Source organism: Pomacea canaliculata, linkage group LG3, assembly GCF_003073045.1.
Source record: "Pomacea canaliculata isolate SZHN2017 linkage group LG3, ASM307304v1, whole genome shotgun sequence".
NCBI lineage: Eukaryota > Metazoa > Mollusca > Gastropoda > Architaenioglossa > Ampullariidae > Pomacea > Pomacea canaliculata.
Genome location: NC_037592.1, coordinates 23,123,601 through 23,142,323, shown reverse-complemented (window position 1 = coordinate 23,142,323; position 18,723 = coordinate 23,123,601). Strand labels below are relative to the sequence as shown.

The following is an 18,723-nucleotide window of genomic DNA, read 5'->3' as shown; positions in this document are numbered from 1 at the left end:
GCAGACCCTTTAGCAGTCAGGAACCGACAGCGTTTGTCTCAGTCTTTGGACGGTTTCGGTGTTGTCAGTCCCTCCCGAGCGGAGGTGTGTTATCAGGACTGGAAGATCAGAAAACGGAAAGAAATCTTCCTCGTGACATCTGCTGGAAATGACAATGTAAGCCGCTTGTTACAGTGTGCATACGACTGAAATTATTCATTTCTTTGTACTGAAACAATCAGTTCTTTTCTCTTTGTTGCCTCCCGACTCCTTCATTACACGCGACATTTTATTTCCCATACTATCTGCTGAAATACTGTATTTCAACTTTGTCCCTTTCCTAATTGTTTACATACTGAAATAAGAAATCGCACCCAAACACTTTTTTTTTTTTTGGCTTCATTTCCAAACGAATGACAGCATTTAGTTGTCAAAATATTCTTATTTACGGTACATCACTCTAGTCGTGTTCCCTGTCACTTGTTTACAGAATTTTGCGAGTTTTGAAAGCTCTGTGGCAGGCCTAAGTGAATGAGTATTCGCTGGATTTGTCTGTTCCTGTTCTGCTGCATGGTACAGAAAAACAAGCCCAACTGATTACACCTTGAAAGATTTTGTCAATTTATACACATGCTACTTGACCTGGAAACTCAGATACACAAACTATAAATAGATTAAATCACTACAAAAATGGAGTACGTGTGTGTATGTGTGTATGTATATATGTGCATGGTTATATATATATACACATGTAAGTATATATATATGTACATGTGTATACGTGTGCATACATATGTATGTGTGTGTGCTTGTGTGCGCGTGTATCAAAAAGAGAGAGTGTGAAAGCAACCTGTCCTCTTTGTCAGTGTCCGATGTATTTTAGAGAATATTCTAGCAAAGGACTACAACTTTCAGTACTAATTGTAATGTCTGTGTCTGTATCTGGGGAAACGCTTCTACATCCGCATTTCAATATTTTCTATTTTACTGGGATTCCAATCTCATCGTTACTCTGTCAAACCAGTTCTTTTTCTTTTTCGACTCAGGAATTTTCCCACTTTTTGTGCGCTGGTCTCCTCTTATAAAGTCTTCAGGTGTTCTCGCACTTGCTCTTGTCCATTCCCAGCTCTGTTCAGTTTAGCACATCTTTCAGTTGAAGTCACAAGAAACTAAATGTACTTCAAGTCAGATATACATATATGCGCTGTCTGGCATAATCTACGACTGTAAGTATCTGCCAAAGTCCTAGGTCGCCAGTAACCGGAATGGAAGTAAAATCCAACCCAGGGAAATATAAAGGAGCTGTTACTCTAGGTAGCCTTCATTTACTGACATTTTTATCCGCATTGATAATGGAATGCAGTTTGTCCATATTTCAGAGACACATCTTTCGTGTCCTGATAGTACTTATCATTATATACAGACACATGCCAATCAGTTTCGATCTTTTGCATAATCGTTCAAAAATTCGTAATATTTTTACACGCATTTTCTTATGTTTTCTTCTCGCACTCAAAAAATCATCTCCTCGGAGCAACTCGTTGCACTTGCACTTGTTAAGAACAGGACGGTCCAGAGTGACGTCACTTCCTGGACCTCTGTTTCGTCTCCTGCTGCTGCTGCCAGCCAATCAACGCTCGTTCTGCCAGAAGCAGCATCTGAGGCAGCCAGCGAAACGAAAGATAACGAAGGATGAGAGAGCGCACTGCAGCCAATGAAACAACGCCAGCTACCGGCTACCTGCCGCGGCAGCCAATGAAACAACGCCAGCTATTCGCCAGCAAGCGCTATTTGCTATCGAGTTCAACGGCTGAAACGTTTGATATTGCGTCACCGTCACGTGAAAGCATTTTCTCAACTTTGGTAAGGCGTTGCTTGAGCTTAAGCTGTGTGCAATTAAAGTCTGACAGGAGGCGAGCGAATCGGGTAGACAGGTTATCCAGGGTGGATTCGATGCGTTCCAGCTTCTGGTTGATGTTCTCCTGCTTCTCCTTCTCCCTCTTGAGCGCCTCCTGGGGGGCAAAAAAGGAAAAAAAAATTAAATTATGACATTCTTCCTTACGCAAACAAGTTTCCGTGAACCGCATTTGATATACATTAAATTGATTAAAATTTATTGACTTGTTTACTTTGAAAAGTTTAATGCAGCTAGCAGCGAGCTCTAAGGAGTCTGGATTATTACAAGTGTGAATGAATGGAATATAGGATCTGTGCCAACAGGAAGAGGTTTGTGCAGGCCACGTTTGGCCGACGTAGTTAACGTCCCTGGGAAATTTGCAGCAGCGATTGGCTAAAAGAATACACTTAAAGCTATTTTTTCACGGCGATTGTATAAATTTTTTCCAATGGTCAAAACTTCCCGATTAAGAATTACCTTTAGCTACTGCTTTTTTTGCCAGAAAAGCGCATTGATAACATTCACTTCCTGTAGTGACATCTGCTTCAAGTTAGATGAAGAAGATAAATGTAAAAGTGGAAAGCTCTTTCCGTCTGTGGGTGCAGACTGACAATTTTTTGAAACTTCCTTGTAATAATTTACTCTGATACTCTTATGACCTTTCTAAAATGTCTGCCTTCTGAACTAATCACATATCTTAGCGTTTACATTTCACACATATTCTCAAAAATGTACACATGATTAAACAAATGATCGAGATCGTCCAGCAAAACTTTGCTCACAAAATTCCCGTTAGGGTGAGCCACACCCAGCATGCACTGCGGCATCATGTATAATGAGGCAAACATTGGCTCAATGGAAGCAGGCTTTTAAGTCTTTATGCCACCCACATACTCCCTCCAGCCTTCACTCCCGCCATTAGTCTGAAACATTGGACTTCCGGAAGACATGGCGGTCGATCAACTTTATGACGAATTCTGAAATGTCTGCTCAGATGGTGCCACGTATCTGGTTCCTAAAATATCAGCAGAGACCCTCGTGTTGAAGAGTTAGAATGAACCGGACCAAACTAGGTTTCTCTGTGGGTTATGTCCATAACAAGCGAACTAAATCTTTGTCCAACCATTAAGAGAGTGCCATTAAGAAAGCCATTAGGTCAGAAGCTGTAATTTTCTAACATTTTCGTGAACTATACTTTAATGACTTAAAAAATTGTAGAATGCAATGTAGCTATGTTAGGTCCCTGTGGGATTACAAACAACGCAAGATGAATGCTTGAAAATTTCGTTGTGGACGCAGAAGCTTCAGCTGATGGTTAACTCTTGAATCAGGTGAAGAATGTAATTATTGCCCATATGCAGAAAGGTTTCAGCATTATTTCTTTTCGTGGTTTCAGTTCAATGGGTTTAATGTACAATTAGCTCATTCCACACGTCCTCATATATGTGTGTGCAGCGCAGTAGCACACACACAACATAAGGCAAATGTCCAATAAATAATATTTATACCCATAGATTTCATTAACAAGCAATCCGTTGTTGATTTCCTCGACAGGTAGAGGACCTTGTAGGTCGCGGACGTAACCGGTGTTCGAGGGGGTCGCCCCCCAAAAAAAAAAAAAAAAACAAAAAACAAAAACAAACAAACAAACAAACAAACAACAAAGCCAACAGAATCATGTGACATTAAAAAAGCGTTCGAAAATTTCCTAGAACGAAACAGAATACACACCACGCGCGAACACACCAAGGTACAGAAAAACAATAAATATGGACATATCAACCAGCCACCCAGTCACCCAGCCTCCCCAACATACTTCATCTCGCCTTTTTATGAAAATGTGTCTCAATTAAACACACACACACACCACGTGTATGGCAGCCAGACCCACCCGTCACCCACCTCGTCCAGCAAGTTATCCTTCTTGAGGATCTGCCTGCCGACCTCAATGAGCTTGTTTTTCGCCTCCGGGTACTCAGTGAGGGCGTCCCACAGAGCATCCTTGGACAGACAGAAGAGGTCACTGTAGCCAATGGAGCGGACGTTGGCCGTGCGGCGGTTGCCGGTCTTGTTGCCCGCGATGTTGAGGATGCTGACCTCCCCGAAGACCGAGCCGTCGCTGAGGGTGGCGAAGACCGTGTGACCGTCGTCACCGACCACACTGAGCTTGCCGCGCTTAACGATGTACATCTCGCGGCCGATGTCCCCCTTGCGGCAGATGTAGTCGCCAGGGGAGAAAACCTGCAGGCGAAGCTTCAGCACCAGCTCTACCAGCAGCCCTGGCTCGCAGTCCTGAAAAATGGTGACCCGCTTGAGGGTGTCCAGGTGCACCTGGATTGCCATCTCGGCTTTGAGTTTGTCAGGCAGCGCCGACAGAACCTCCTCCTCGTTGAGGGACTGCTTGTTGGTCCACAGATAGTCAAACCACTTGATGACACGTTCCTCCAGCTCCTTCGACACCTTGCGGAATTCCATGTACTGCTTCACGCCGTCCATCTTGTGCTGGAACTCGGAGCGGGAGGCATTCATGTTGGTGATCATGCTTCCCACATTGCCCACAATGGTGGCAAAGATGAGTACGCCGATGAGAAAGTCGACAACAACGAAGAGGTATTCGATGTCCTGCTCGGGCTGCGGCGTCTCGCCGATCGTCGTCAGAGTCAGCGTAGACCAGTAGAAGCTGTAGATGTACTTCCGGGTCAACGGCTTGTATCTCGGGAGTGAGATGTTGCCGTACACCCAGTTATCTGACCCGAATCCGATGCCACTACTGATAGCGTAGTAGATACAGGCGTTCCAGTGGATGATGATGAGGATGTACAAGACCAGCGTCAATATTCGCCACATGTTCGTGAAACTTGTGCGAGTCTCCGTCCTGTCTGTGAACTCGAAGAGTCGCCTGACACGGAAGAGCCTGTTGAAGCGGACATACGGCTTGTCGATGCCGATGACGACGTAGAGGACATCCGTTGGCAGGATGCTGAATACGTCGATGTAGAAAGATCGGTTCTTCGTGTAGTTACGTCTCAGCTTGGCCGGGTCCACCACCATTAGTCCCTGCTCCAGGTACCCTGTCCGCCGAAAAGAATACATTTATTTTACTTATACTTAATTAATACTGGAAATGCCAAAACTCAATCAGAGATTCACAAGGGCTATACTGACGTCGTGTGCAACTAATTTTCAAACTAAAGAGAAACACAAATAAAATGTTATCAACTGTAGAAAATGGAAATGGTAGCGACAAGGGCACTGAGGGGTGAATGGTGTGAACAACCTGACACGTGCTCCCAGAAGGACCTTCCAGGTCTCTCGGGATTCCTCTCCACGTGCTAGTCAAGACGAGAAACATGAGTTGTATTTCAACTACAGAAGGGGTGAAGGAAAGCCACTGACTTCTAAACCCTCTATCGCATTAAATACTTGAGTTCGTCAGGTTCAACTACGAACCACGCGCTTCCATTCCTCCAGTGGATGCTAAGTTGCCATCTGGGAGGGCAATGAGGACTTCTGTTAACCAAATCACTGAGCTCACTCTTTCGCTCACTGAGTGTGTTTTAGGGTGGTGTAGCTGTATTTGTCCACAATTAATGCTGATGTATGTTATTATCGTTTGGATCTTGCGTTAATTTTCTGAATATTGTATTAATACTGATCTTATAATACTTTTTCATTGTTATTTTACGAGATTTGCGGGTTCCTCCATCTGAATATGTTTGCTGTTTTCTTCAAGGAGTTAATAAAGCTGTATTGCATTGTCTTGTATTGAGCTCAAGTAAATCGCAATGGGGAGGCGTGTAGTGCGATCGGGTGTTGGTTCAAGGTATGCAGGGTCCTGTTGCAGGAAATCCCTACCCGCTCACCCAGCAGCGTGTTGAGCAGGAATAGGGAGCGGATTTATTAGTGGAGGTTAAGACGGGGTCGGAAAGGGATGGGTTCCCTCCTTTCACATGCAGAACGCAAGACCATGTTTATTCTCCTCCCCACCACCTCACCTCATCCTGCAACTGTTAGATCGTGGAGTTTTTTTTTTTTTTTAATTTTACTTTTAAAAAAAAAAAAATTACAGTAACAACGAGCATAAGAAACCGAGTCCTTGCTCATCCACTGGTCAGTAGAAGGTGGGTGTGATGTTCACGAATGTGGAAAATATAACTTTATAACCAGAGCAAAGCAGTGTATTGTGAGGGCGATCTGACCTCTGGCTGGTGAACTGTTACATAATGAGAAGGAAAGATAGTAACACTCATTTCGAAGACAGAATGCGTGAAAGCACTTCATGAGCTGCCCATTGGCTGTGTTCGTGATACCTGCATTATCATGGCACAATGCCTCTGTGAGGGTCAGCACTTCAAAATGTCGGCTTGACGAGGACACACACGCTGTTTCGCCTGTGCACAAAGCCCTCTATTACACTGAATGAAAAAAATTGCGGAGGAGTTGAAGGACGACGAAAAGTAAGTTCTAAGTTGCTGATTTTCTTATGTATGAGATGGAGAAACTGTTGAAATAATCGAAAAAAGAACCTGAGGTGTGTGCCTCGAAAAGCAAACAAAAAGGAAAGGAGAGAAAGAGAAAATCCGCCTCTTACAGTTCGATAAAATCCCAGAGAGGGGGCAGCTGATGCAAATTCCACAATTCTGGGCAGTCTGAGACAGAATGGTGAAGATCAGAGGGATGGACAGAACATAAGAAGGTACTAAGCCAGTGGGCAAGAAAGTAGGAGTGAACGAACGAATAAATTGTATAAAAGAATCAAAGAAAGAAAGAGTCTTGATAGTTATTCTTGCATTTAACAAATAGAAAAAGAAAATTCAGTGGGAGAGTTTCCTCTCCCGTGTTCAAGCGCGTGTGTAAATGTAACTCCCTCAGCTGACAGGTCGACAAAGGTACTAATAACTCAAGTTTGGATTTTTCTTTTTCGAATTTGCTTGCCTCCAGGCAATGCAAGGACAACATTGTTAACCGCGAGGCAGGAGTTTGCAGATAAAGACACTGGTTCTGAATCCTTCCAGAAACGAGGATCCACCAAAAGTTGACGGTTCATAACGAGATCATTTGCCGGGGAAAATGGCGTTGGCGTAATTGCACAAAATTGAAGCAACATGGTGAAGGAAAGAAACAAGAGAAACTGTGCGAGCCAAATGTCCCTTTCACGCAAACTTTTGTTTCAATCAAAAGAAAATATGCCAGAAAATAATCTCTAACAATGTTTCCAAGAAAAGCAAACGCTCTTTACCGAACTTCCTACAGACAACGATTATCTTCCCAGAGACATTTTTGTGTGAAGAAAATTACAGTCAACATGAGAATGGACCAAGTTTTCTTCGTTTGTATCCAAGTGGTGTTCTGTACTAACACTCGTTCGTCTCTGTCTTCATTTCATTCTGTGTCCACTCTGTCTTCTAATTCTGTTTTCCATCTCTTTTCATTTTTCTGTCATTCATACAAACATCGTCACAGGATGAGGATGTCCTGGATGTCCTTGTCTCTGAAATACCTGTCCTGAACTAGAGGCTCTTGTCCATGACATACCTGTCCTGAACTGGATGCCCATGTCCATGACGTAGATGAGGTCGCAGAGGTAGTCGAGCACAAGCCACACAGTGACGTAGCTCGTCTGCAGCTCGGAGAAGACGGCTCGCACGATGATGAAGACGATGTTGTAGAGGATGGCCATGGACACCAGGCTCAGCCAGCGGTAGTGGAAGTTTTCTGACGGGTCCACGTAGAAGTGTGTCCAGTACCTGCACAACACGAGATTATATCATAACAAAGGTGATTACAACCAATCATTAGACGGGCTTCAATTAGTCTCGAGCATGTGAACGATAAATGTTAATGAACTGATAATAGAAATAATAAATCTCTGGTTCGGAACCTCCTCTCTCTCTGGATTTGAAAGATTCACAGGGCTGACCTTCGGTGGTTTTCTCTGGGTTCTCTAGTTTGCCCACTCATTTTTTTTTGTTTTTTGTTTGTTTGTTTGTCTTTTTTTTTTTGCTCTGTGTGTGTGGGGGGTTTTTTTGTTTTTTGTTTTGGTTTTTTTTTTTGTTTTATTGGGCTTTAACTCTGTCTACAGTGGTGACAAAGGACGCTGTATAAATAAATAAATAAATAAATCGTGCGGAGATAGCGAATAAAAATGGAGACACGAATGTGGAATGAATAATGTTGTCGGGTGCGTGGGTGTGGGTGGCAGTGATGGACGGTTGGATCAGTGAAGGCGTGTGTGACGTCATAGAGGACTTTATGGATTTTACTATATTTATTGCATTTTTATATTATGTTTGTGATCGAACTCAAGCTAGAAGTTCAGAAATGATAATTTAGCCACAGCCACATAACTCAGACCTAACTAACTGTAGAGATTACGAGTTAAACGAAGGAATAGAAAATTAACGATTTTCCCTTTTGTTTTGGATCATTGATGGTTTTGATGAAACAAAAGAGCTTTATTTCTTTAATGTTCCCCACACCGTTATATTGTAGAAAGATTTTGTTCCTTGATACAAATTCCTTTCAATCTTTACAGACAACTTAAGGAAACGCAGGCAGAAGATACTTAACAAACATTTTCTTATCATCTCATCAGTTGTTCGGGGAAAGATACAATTTAAAGTACAAAAATGTGAGTGTATTAAAAGACAATTAGGATGCGCCACTCGGCTTTACTTAAATATTTGTGGCATCAGTCCTTCAGGGAGAACTACAATAAAAACAAGACCAAAATACAGTGCATGTGGAGAAACTTTACAGAATGCTGTGTGTGGAGAAGATTCCAGGGAACGTAAACGTTAACGAAACAGCTTCAGGAAGATTCGGTCGACGACTATACGTAGCGTGGTCCACCTCCATCCTCTGTGGAGGCAATCAGAAAGTAGACTTCTCCTCGGTGCATATCGCGACTGGCCCTTCTTTCGCTCCCCCTGATCCAATTTGTGTCTAGAAAAGCCCTTTCAGTAGCGCTGCCGAGCTAGACAATAACTCCTTCCTGCTTAGAAAAACGCAATAAAGATCACGATGAAGCTCGGACAAGATGTCAGGGCTAATTGAATTCCTTCGCTGAGTTATTGCTTCCCATGGCTTGTTCGTCTGAAAGATGCCAGGCCAATTGTACGTAACAGCCCCAGAAGACATCTTTGGAGGTGCGTTACGTAGCACCGCCCACCACTTCCGAAACTCTTTGCTGAGGGTCTTACTTCCCGATGGAAAAACCTACAGACATGAAAATTTAAAAACGACAACTGGAAAACAAAACGAAAAGAAGACAAGTAAAGAAAGAAGGAGAGGGAATTGGCAAAACGTAATAACAAAATACTTTTATTTCTTCTCTTGGTTTCAACGGTTGGTGTAGTTTGTCTGAGTCTTAAGTTGGTTCAAATAATTGTCCTCTTAAGTAGTTGGGAATGTAGAAGGGTTTGCGATCCAGAAAGTTTCCTCGTGATTTTCCTTACTCACATAAGAACATTACATATTTAACTGGATGCATTTCTTGCCAAGTTAATTTTGTGGACGAAAATCGATGGTTGACTTGGACCTGACTGCTGCTGCTGCTGCTGCTGGCGGTGGTGAAAAGGATGCGCACATTGATGTAACCCTCTTCCCCAACGGAATGTCGCTCTCTCTCCCTGTGGCTTTCCTCCACCCCATCCCCAACAAACCTTCAGGAGAAGCCATGTAGACATCTCGACCATGATCGATAGGCTGTCGATAGCGGGAATCATCCCAGTAGACAAGGCGTCTGCCAGGCTTGGAAAGGAAAGTGCATCCCGATTTGTATTAGAGAAAGCTTCGGCCGCAGTCTCCACAAGATCCGTCCTCTCAGCTTCGCAAAGCATCCTGGGATAGCGCAGGCACGAGACCGCTGGACCCACACGGACGAGAGGATGACCCATTGGCAAAGCTTTGACTGGGAGCTCGTTCGCACAAACCTTACCCACCTCCCTAGTTCCGAGGAGGTCCAAATTTCGAGAGGAACTCTTTGGTGCCCCTCCCCAAACTCCCCCAAGTCCTTTCGTGTTGCTATGATTCAACGGTAGTCTCGCGAAGCCCCGAGACATGCCCCCGTCTCCCACTGTGAGAGCGGTGATGCAGGCGGACCAGTCTGAAGATGAGACAGCCGAGCGCGGGAGGCAATTACAGTAAGTGAGCATGCCGGCATTACGCTGATCCTGGCAGGATGGGACGGCGCTCCAGATGATCAAAGACAAATCACGACCGCCACAGTCCATTCGTGTACCTACCCGTACTTACTCCAGCAAAGTGGAAAAATAAGCTGCAGAGGCTGAAGAGGCTCACGAGGCAAAGGTCAGAAGGAAGGATGAGAAACGCCATTCTCTCTCTCACACGCACACTCTCTCTCTCTCTCCTTCCGGCAGCTGACGAAAGACGTGATAACGGAAAAAAGTCACGTGACAGTGTCGAGAATAAAGCCTGTCTGATAAAACCGTTTGACAGACTTCTTTGTTGTCACCGGTTCAAGCTGTTGATTAGACTTTGACATTACCCACACTAATCCTCTTTTGTTGTTTTAGTCTTTTATATCTAGACCAGCGAGTGAACCCGAGTAATCATCAAGACTTCTAAGACCTGATGATCTGATTGCGAGTTGCCTTCTCCTTGACAGAGCTTCTTAGCTCCCTTCATGGGGCTGTATTATTTACCACAAAGAGGCTCTTAGGTAGCCGATGAGGACTTGAGCGCAAGGGAGAAGGTGAAGTAGTCCTGGCATCATCTCCAGGGTCAAGACATGTGTGCTACTAGACGGCGCTGCCACAGGAAGTCTGATCACGTGACTCTAGCATGAAGGCTTGGCACGTTCAGCACGTAATAGAAAGGAAATGCTTGCAGACAGCAATTTTAACTTGAAGAATTGACAGCAGAATGTTGAAGGAATTCCTAAAGAGTTGTGGAGGAAGCTGCAGTCTACTTTTAAATTTGTTGAAAATGTTCGCACTGTAGGGACGAGAAATTTAGGCAAAGTACGTAGAACAAAAATATTTGATTAATAATAAGCTATTTAAAATTTGTCATTAAATTTCTTTGTCTTATAAAATAAGAACACAGTTTATTGTCAACCAGGTTCAGTTAGTATAGGTTGGATGGCAGTCAAGGAAACGAGCAACACCAACAAGCCGCAGTTTTAAAATCCAATCAGACCAGGGATCACCAATATTCGGCGTAAAATGTAATAAAATACTTGTTCAGCTATCCTTTTATGCTGCAGAATCGCCTAATCTTCTTTATCCTTTTTCTCTGTAAATTATTCTTTTCCGTTTGCCCTTCAGCCACAATTGTTAACGAGTTCAGAGGCTGCTATAGTTGCTGTCGTTCTTAGATGTGCAAATTTACTTCTTGTTCTCTCAAGAAGTTCACGTTCTTTAATATTTATTCTACATTCTCCGTTCAAAGTCGTGGTTTCAGTTCCCCATCTTCCGCGCACTGAACCGAGCAGAAGCAAAGCACGAGTTCAACATAAGAATGAACCCTGGAGGTAGTGGTTTACTTCCCATTCGGTTCAGCTTCTGTAATGGAGTCTTCTTGTTCATCGATCATCGCAGCCAACGTTTGCCAAATTTCCTCTCCTGACACCCAGTTGCACCCAGACTGGAATCTTGAGAGTCTGAGTAACTGCAGGCCTCCTCTAGGCGCCATGACCGCTAAATCAGAAATACCACCCACCCCTAACTTGTCGTACGGGGTGGGACAGACTAGAGTGGCTTCTACTGTCTACTACTGACAGCTGCTGTCATTTTACAGCTAAACAGTTATTTTAACCCTGTCCTTCTATGAACAAGTCTTTTTCGTAGTCAACGAGTGCACACAGAGGAAAAAAAAAAAATTCAGAAATCCCTACCCGAATGAAATTACTTCCCTTTCACCCAAGGCTCTTGGAGTTTTTTGGGGTTTTTTTTTCAATTTTGCTTGGTTTGGTCTTTCACAGATCTGCTGAGATTAATTACATTTTGAAAGGCTTAAAAGAAAAAGAATAAAATAGTGATCCATATTAGAGATGGGGCAAAATCTTGGCTTCATAAGATGATGCTGAACAGATTGTGAAGCTGAATTCCGTTTGACTTGTTGGTTGTCGATCTGTCTCGATGTTGCCCATGCAATGTAGCCAAGAAATATCCATCAAACTTACTGCCAGTTCGTCTGTCTGTCAGTTTGACTGATTGTCGAAATACCTGCCTGGCTGTTTATATGTCCTCTAATGTAAAACTGTTTAATTCTGCTTGTTTTTGTTTTCACTTTTCCGTCCTTTGCCCTTTATTGTTTGCATATGAGAGAGAGAGGCTGCAGAATACAACCCAGAATGAAAGGGGTCTAAAAAATCTTTTATATTTTGGAGGAAAAGTCTGCAAACTGCTGCTTTCATTGTCAGATATACCGGACCTGCTCTGCACAGTCTCTGGGTGCATTGACCTGTGAGACATAAAGATGTCACATCTGCAATATTTTCTTGTTTCTTCTGTCCAAGATGTCCTACTTTTTCTTTTTGGTAGGGAGAGGAAGAAAATTACTTCATATCCTAGTTTTACCGCGTTCCCCACTGACAAAGAAGCCATAATGAAATTGTTTTGTTTGAACAAATTGCAATGCACCTCGGGTGAGCACGACGCCATTGGCCAGACAATAATGAATAGAAGAAGACATAGAAAGAACAAATTAAAGAATGAATTATTGAAAAAGGACTAAAGAAAGGAAAACTGATACAAACTAGACTACCTCTAGCAGCAGTGGAGTGTCAGAAAACCCTGGCACCGATGGCCAGCATGAAGATCAAGAATGCTAACGATGTCAACGAGCGCATTGCTAGGCCCGAGGCGCCAGAGATGAATCTTCACCATTTGACGAGAATCTTTTTGCTGGCATCCCGCCATGCCACACTTTTCTCGGAAGTGATCCGTCTGTCTGACATACACATGCACTGTCACATGAATACGACAATGTTGAAATCAGACAAATGATACAATTTTTCCAGGAACTGGTTGTCAAACATGATGGAAAGAAAGAAAGAAAATTTTACCGTTTGACCTTTTTCAGGTCGTTGGGGTGAAGAGAGTAATGACCTTACTTTTCTCGGGATAATCTTTACTTTTTCTGGGGAAAGGGACATGAGTATCGAACCAGCGCATCTCTCGGTTCATACCCCGGTATTCTAACCACATGGCTACCCGCTTGATGTTGTACAGTGAAGAACTAATAAATGAAGTTTTTGTTCTATTGATTGGGTAGAGTCAGTTGGAGATACTTTTTCTCGAGATCTTGAGGAATTCCGCTCTTTTGTTCTCGAGATATACAAGCCTACAAACATCTCCATGCACCGCATGAGATGAAAATCGTGACGTCACGGCAATAGACATGTGGTCCCAGCTCTGCCATTGGCTGAGGACTTCATACTGTAAACCTACTATCGTGACGTCAGCGTTGTAGACCTCAGTCTGTGCATGCTGGTGTTTATAGGCAGGTACCCAGAGAACACAGGGATGTGTTCACCCACGCTTAAAGAAATATTATCTTGCACTGATCTTTATCCAATGAATAGAATTTTTTACAGCATTTGTAATTTAAAAAAATGATGAGCAGATCACCAGCTTTGTATCCGGGACTAGCTGATCATTAAAACATGTCACGGTGAAACATCAGATGGAGAAAACATAGACAACAAAAGAAAAAAAAGTCAGCTAAGGTTTTCGCTCTGATGGTTGAAAATCAAGCCACCGTGTTGAAGAACGGTTGGAGGACATGCCTGAAATGACAGGATTCACTGTACGGAAATGAAAGTCTAAGGCCGGCCATTCAAGTTTCAGCATTCCCACATGACTGGAACATTTTCTTACTGCGTGAGGGGTAAACATGAATACTGACGGGAATTTAACGAGCTATTGATTTAAGGTGTTTTGGTATGGAACTGATGCATTTTACATATTCTGGTTCAAAGAACGATGGTTTTGAGTTATGTGTGTGTGTTAGAAAGGCAGACCAATGTATTAATATGAGATTTTCTTTCCCGCCACTTTCAGTCTTTTCCATCTCCTTATGGCGGGTGCATACGCACCGAAACGACTTCATCAAAAATAATCCAGTTTCCTTTGAACAGCTAAAACAAACTTCTGCTCATTAATTTCCGCCACGCTCAGCTGCCGTGTCAAAGGTCACTACCCTTAATACATTCCGTCCTATATGTATCGGAACGTTCATCGACACAAGCCGCCAAATTTGACGATGGTTTCCGGCGAGATTACACACCACAGCGCCCCCTATCGATCGAGATCAGCAGCTTGCCTGTCCTTACTCCAGGACACTCCGTTACTTCATTCGGCATGACTGCTGAAGCTAATCTGCCATTACAGGTTCGTTCTTAATCAGCGTCTCGGCCAAGTTTTTGACTCCCAGCACCGTCATGATCACGTGACATATTTAGAAGCTCGTCAGCTCCTCGAAGAGTTCGGAGGAAAGGAAAGGGGAGATAACTGGTATTAACGAGAAGCAGACGAGATCGGGGGGGGGGGTGGGAGTGAGGGGATACCAAGGCACTTCTGAATAAAATAGGCTCTAACGAGAGGAGGATCATACCGAAGATACGAGCGTAAACTACTGCACGTGTTGTTGTAAGAGATCCATCACAAAGACTAATAAAAAGCTGAAAATGGTTTCTATCTCATTTTTCAGACGATTCGCACACTGAAAGTGTCACCAGTAAGTAGATAATAATAACAACAACAACAACAACAACAACAACAACAACAACAACAACAACAACAACAACAACAACTCTTGTAGAGCACAATAGATATTCCTGCCAAAGGTCTGAGGAATACACAAGAAATGAAGTGAGAAACACGACAGAGGTCATTGGACGAAGTATGATGGAGCACTGAACAGCATCATTGTAAGTTTTTTTTTCTCCCAGTACAATAAATACTTAATGATACACTTTGTCTACGTCTCCACAAACAAGTGATTTGCTTCCCCTGTCTGCTGAAATTCTTCTAGAGAGAACATGGCAGGGTTGTCTCTCCTAATGTTATTCGAGTACGTGCTTTTGTGCACGCGTTTGCACGCCTTGATATGTGTGTGTTTATGTGTGTTTGCGCGTGTGTGTGTGTGTGAGAATGAGACAAACAGAGGAACTGTACTTAATGTTACCTCATACTTGTAATGTAATTGAATCACAGCGGTGAGAACACAACCTTATTCTAGAACCTAATGGCTGTACTCAAGCAGGAAGTTGTGTAGAATAATACTTTCTCTGGTGCCAGCTGGGAGATGTGCTTAAATGTCACATAGTCTGCGGACTGTCTGATGTACGTTGGTTCTACGTTGTAGTGTCACGTGACGAAAGTGTGAGGGTACTACGTGTGTGGTTTGCAATGTGAGAGTGTCACGTGGGTTTGCTCTGGTCTGTCCATCACGTTGAAACGTTAGGTCTCTGCGTTCTTGCTTAATTAATTCAAACTGCTTTTATAAAAGAAAGTTGACATCACCAAACTGAGGAACAGGCACGAATCTTTGAGCTTTATTGGATGAAAGAATAAGCGAATGTCGGTGCTGACTGTGAGACTCTGTGTGTGTGTCTGTCTGTCCTCAATAATTCACCATGCGTTCTTGCAGAGATTTTTACTCATTCAATTCATGTCCATACGGGGGTCAAATGGACTATTTCCAACAGAGAAAAATGGATAAGAAAGCAGTCAGCTATTCGGAATTTCCTTGTCCCTCACAAAAGACGCTCCGTCCCGACAAGCCCTCTCGGGGGACACCCAGAATGCACTAGGCTGCGACTGTATGAAGGCAGAACACATCAGGAGTCGATCCCCGCTCATCATGATTAAAAGCCTTCTTAACCACAACAGACATCTCGCTACTGCTGAATGTGTAATATCCTTCGGCAAAGTTTCACAAGATCTTCGTGTTATAAACAAAAATGCCAGAGTCCGCTCACTGCTAGTCAAAGAAAATGTCCATCAGGGATTGCTGCTGCCTGAGAAAGGAACTCGATAAATTTATCATTACACTTTTGTTTCCTGTAGACAGTTCTCTCCCCTATAAATCAATCCAAAAAAACTACCCATGCACGCACACACGCATACCCGCAAACACGTACACACTCAGAACCATCTCCTGCAGACCAGTCCATCTGTGGGTGATGCTACTCACTACATGCTTTCCGCAGGGCGGTCCGGTGGGGCAACGGCTAGCGCCTGTCACCAAGACTGTCCTGGGTTCAGATCTCGTCTTGGGTCCGCTGTTTTTTTCTTTGCATATGTCACCGTTTACATGGTTTACTGCCTTGCAGTGATATAACCTTATATTAAACCAATTACCACATCCCTTCCACCCACCCAGCCGGCGTTCTTCGCCAAGATCACGTGACTCAAGCAGCACGTCATAATCAGACTCAACAGTAACATGTTCCGAGGATGACATATTTGCAGGCATAGACCCTCCCCACCCACCTCCCCAGTGCCACACAAGGTCTTTAAGTCCAACAGCATCTTCCTCAGCTGACGCACGTGGCCAAGACAGCAAGGATCGATTGGTGCAGAAAAACTGATCAGCCCACATATGTCACGCCACGGTCACGTTCTGTGCATATAACCTCGTTAAATGGCTGATGTCGATCAAACTGCCTTCGCTGCGCATGAAAAAGGTACAGGCAGTGTCGAACACTGTTATTTCCATAAATAGGAGATTTAGCTTGGAAATAGGGGGCCTTGGCTTCTGGAAACACAGTGGCAGGAAAGAACCGCTACGCATACAATATGAAATCGTTATGAAAAATAGAGACAATTGAGGTTTCCGACCAATCACCTCCATCCGGCATGCAGTTGTTAATAGTGATTTATAATTTAACTGTAGCCACGACGAACAATAACGATCACATAGATGGAATACCCTGGTGCTGGTTTTTCTAATATATAACAAATATACCAAAATGTAGCGATAAAATAAAAAAAAAAAGATTTCACGCTGTAATAAAAAAAGATAATAAAAAGCCTCTAGAAAAAAGCTCAAGCTTGGCCAATAATTCAAACCAGTCACATCAAACTCGACCAAGAAAAGTTCATCCTGCGGCAAAGCTAGCAACAGGAAGTAAAGCAAGAAAAGGATGAACGGAGAAAAAACTTCGACAGCAACAAAAAATAGAGAAAAGTAGGAGAAAAAAAACATAAAACGAGAAATGTTGTGAGGGCAAGGAAAGATCACTCTAAATGCCACAGCTCAAGCACTGGTGAAAGCCAAAGGTGAGAAGAAAACGACCAATTTGTGGTGAAATGTAAGCCGTGCACCGAGACACATCATTCTTTTTATTCCCAGTAAATTGGAGGTTTGCTTACACTTCCAACTGAACTTTTGAACATTTTCGCCAAAAGTTTACCTGAATGGACATCGGAAAACGGAAGCAGGGTTGCCGCATGCGATCTACTGAAGTCAGAGAAGAAACAAACAGCGCGAGGCCTAACAGAAGCTGCTAGCGATAATCGATGATGCTTGATGGATGGCAGAGGGGAGAAGGTTGGAGAGGACAGAAATTCAAGGGTCAAAGTTTCTTCGGATAAAAGCAGACGAGTGCAGCTTGGAGTTGAGCAGCGAATGAACAGTTGTTAGCAGAGAAAGGATGTGACTGCGTTGGAACGTGAGTGTAGGAAGATGGATAAGTGGTTGGGTGAATGTGTATGCGCGCCTGGATTTCTTAAAATAAATATAAGCCTTTGTAAAAATAAGGAAGCAGCCAACTAAATCAAACCAACGATTCAACGAACGAACGAACGAACGATTGACCGAACGAACAAACGACCGATTGACCGAACGAACGAACGAACGAACGACCGACCGATTGACTGAACGATTGACCGAACGAACGAACGAACGAACGAACGAACCAACCAACCAACCAACCAACCAACCAACCAACCAACCAGCCAGCCAGCCAGCCAACCAACCAACCAACCAACCAACCAACCAACCAACCAACCAACCAACCAACCAACCAACCAACCAACCAACCAACCAACCAACCAAACACACAAACAAACAAAAATAATCTAATAAAAAAGAACTAATAAACTATCTAAAAAAATCCACACACGCGCATAAATTGGACCGTCCTCACATCTGACAGTCTTTGACTCCTTGTTACCGTCTGCGCTGGCAGGCCGGGCCACTAGATGCGGAGAAGGCCGAAGAAGCGACCTGATTATCTGAAGAAACACGAGGATGGGGTGACAATCATCCTCAGCAATTTGGTTACAATGCAACACGCTTTTTGGGAGGCGGCAGCCGCAGATGGAGTTAGTATCGATCCCATGGCTACCACTCCAACTTTCTGGTTCCTTCTCTGAGACACCCGAGCTACGGAGAGTCGGAATCAAGAAGAAAATGGTGCGATGTTGAAAAGTGTACAAACAGACGATTTAAAGAATGGGTGTTTTGGGTTGGTAAGACAAAAGAAAACAGAGAAAAGAAAGATATAACAAGAAAACAGAGAAGATAAGAACAAAAATTAAGCAGGTAATCAAATTAGTTGCAAGAGGACAAGCCTGCTAGAAAACAACACTGTTATAGTCTAGCGAACGCCCTCAAAAAAAAACAACTTAAAGTTCTTGATGAACTTCAAAATTGTGAAGCCCAGTTCACCCAGTCACACTGTCCGTTGATGCCCCGCATTTACCTTGTCAAATCAGGAGTCCTGAAATATACAGAAGAGAACTCTAAACAATATGTAACTCTCAGTTCAGTCACCTGAAGCTAGCCGGAGAAACGGTAACATGAGATGCCAACAGCAGCTTGATGAACATCATATTTCCCAGCAAAACGATTGGAAATTGAGCAACAGA

General features: G+C 43.4%; 1 protein-coding gene across 2 annotated transcripts in view; it reads right to left on the bottom strand.

The window, feature by feature from the left end:
• Nucleotides 1-1,490: 1,490 nt before the first annotated feature.
• LOC112560706 (cyclic nucleotide-gated cation channel alpha-3-like) overlaps nt 1,491-18,723 on the bottom strand; it is a 41,132-nt gene continuing 23,899 nt past the window's right edge. For both annotated transcript variants that reach the window (XM_025232719.1, XM_025232720.1), the window contains exons 4-6: nt 7,412-7,623; nt 3,779-4,947; nt 1,491-1,991 (exon numbers count right to left, since the gene is read on the bottom strand). In XM_025232719.1, the coding sequence (XP_025088504.1) occupies nt 1,767-1,991; nt 3,779-4,947; nt 7,412-7,623 (1,606 nt within the window). In that variant the 3' untranslated portion in view covers nt 1,491-1,766. The remainder of the gene's footprint in view (nt 1,992-3,778; nt 4,948-7,411; nt 7,624-18,723) is intronic.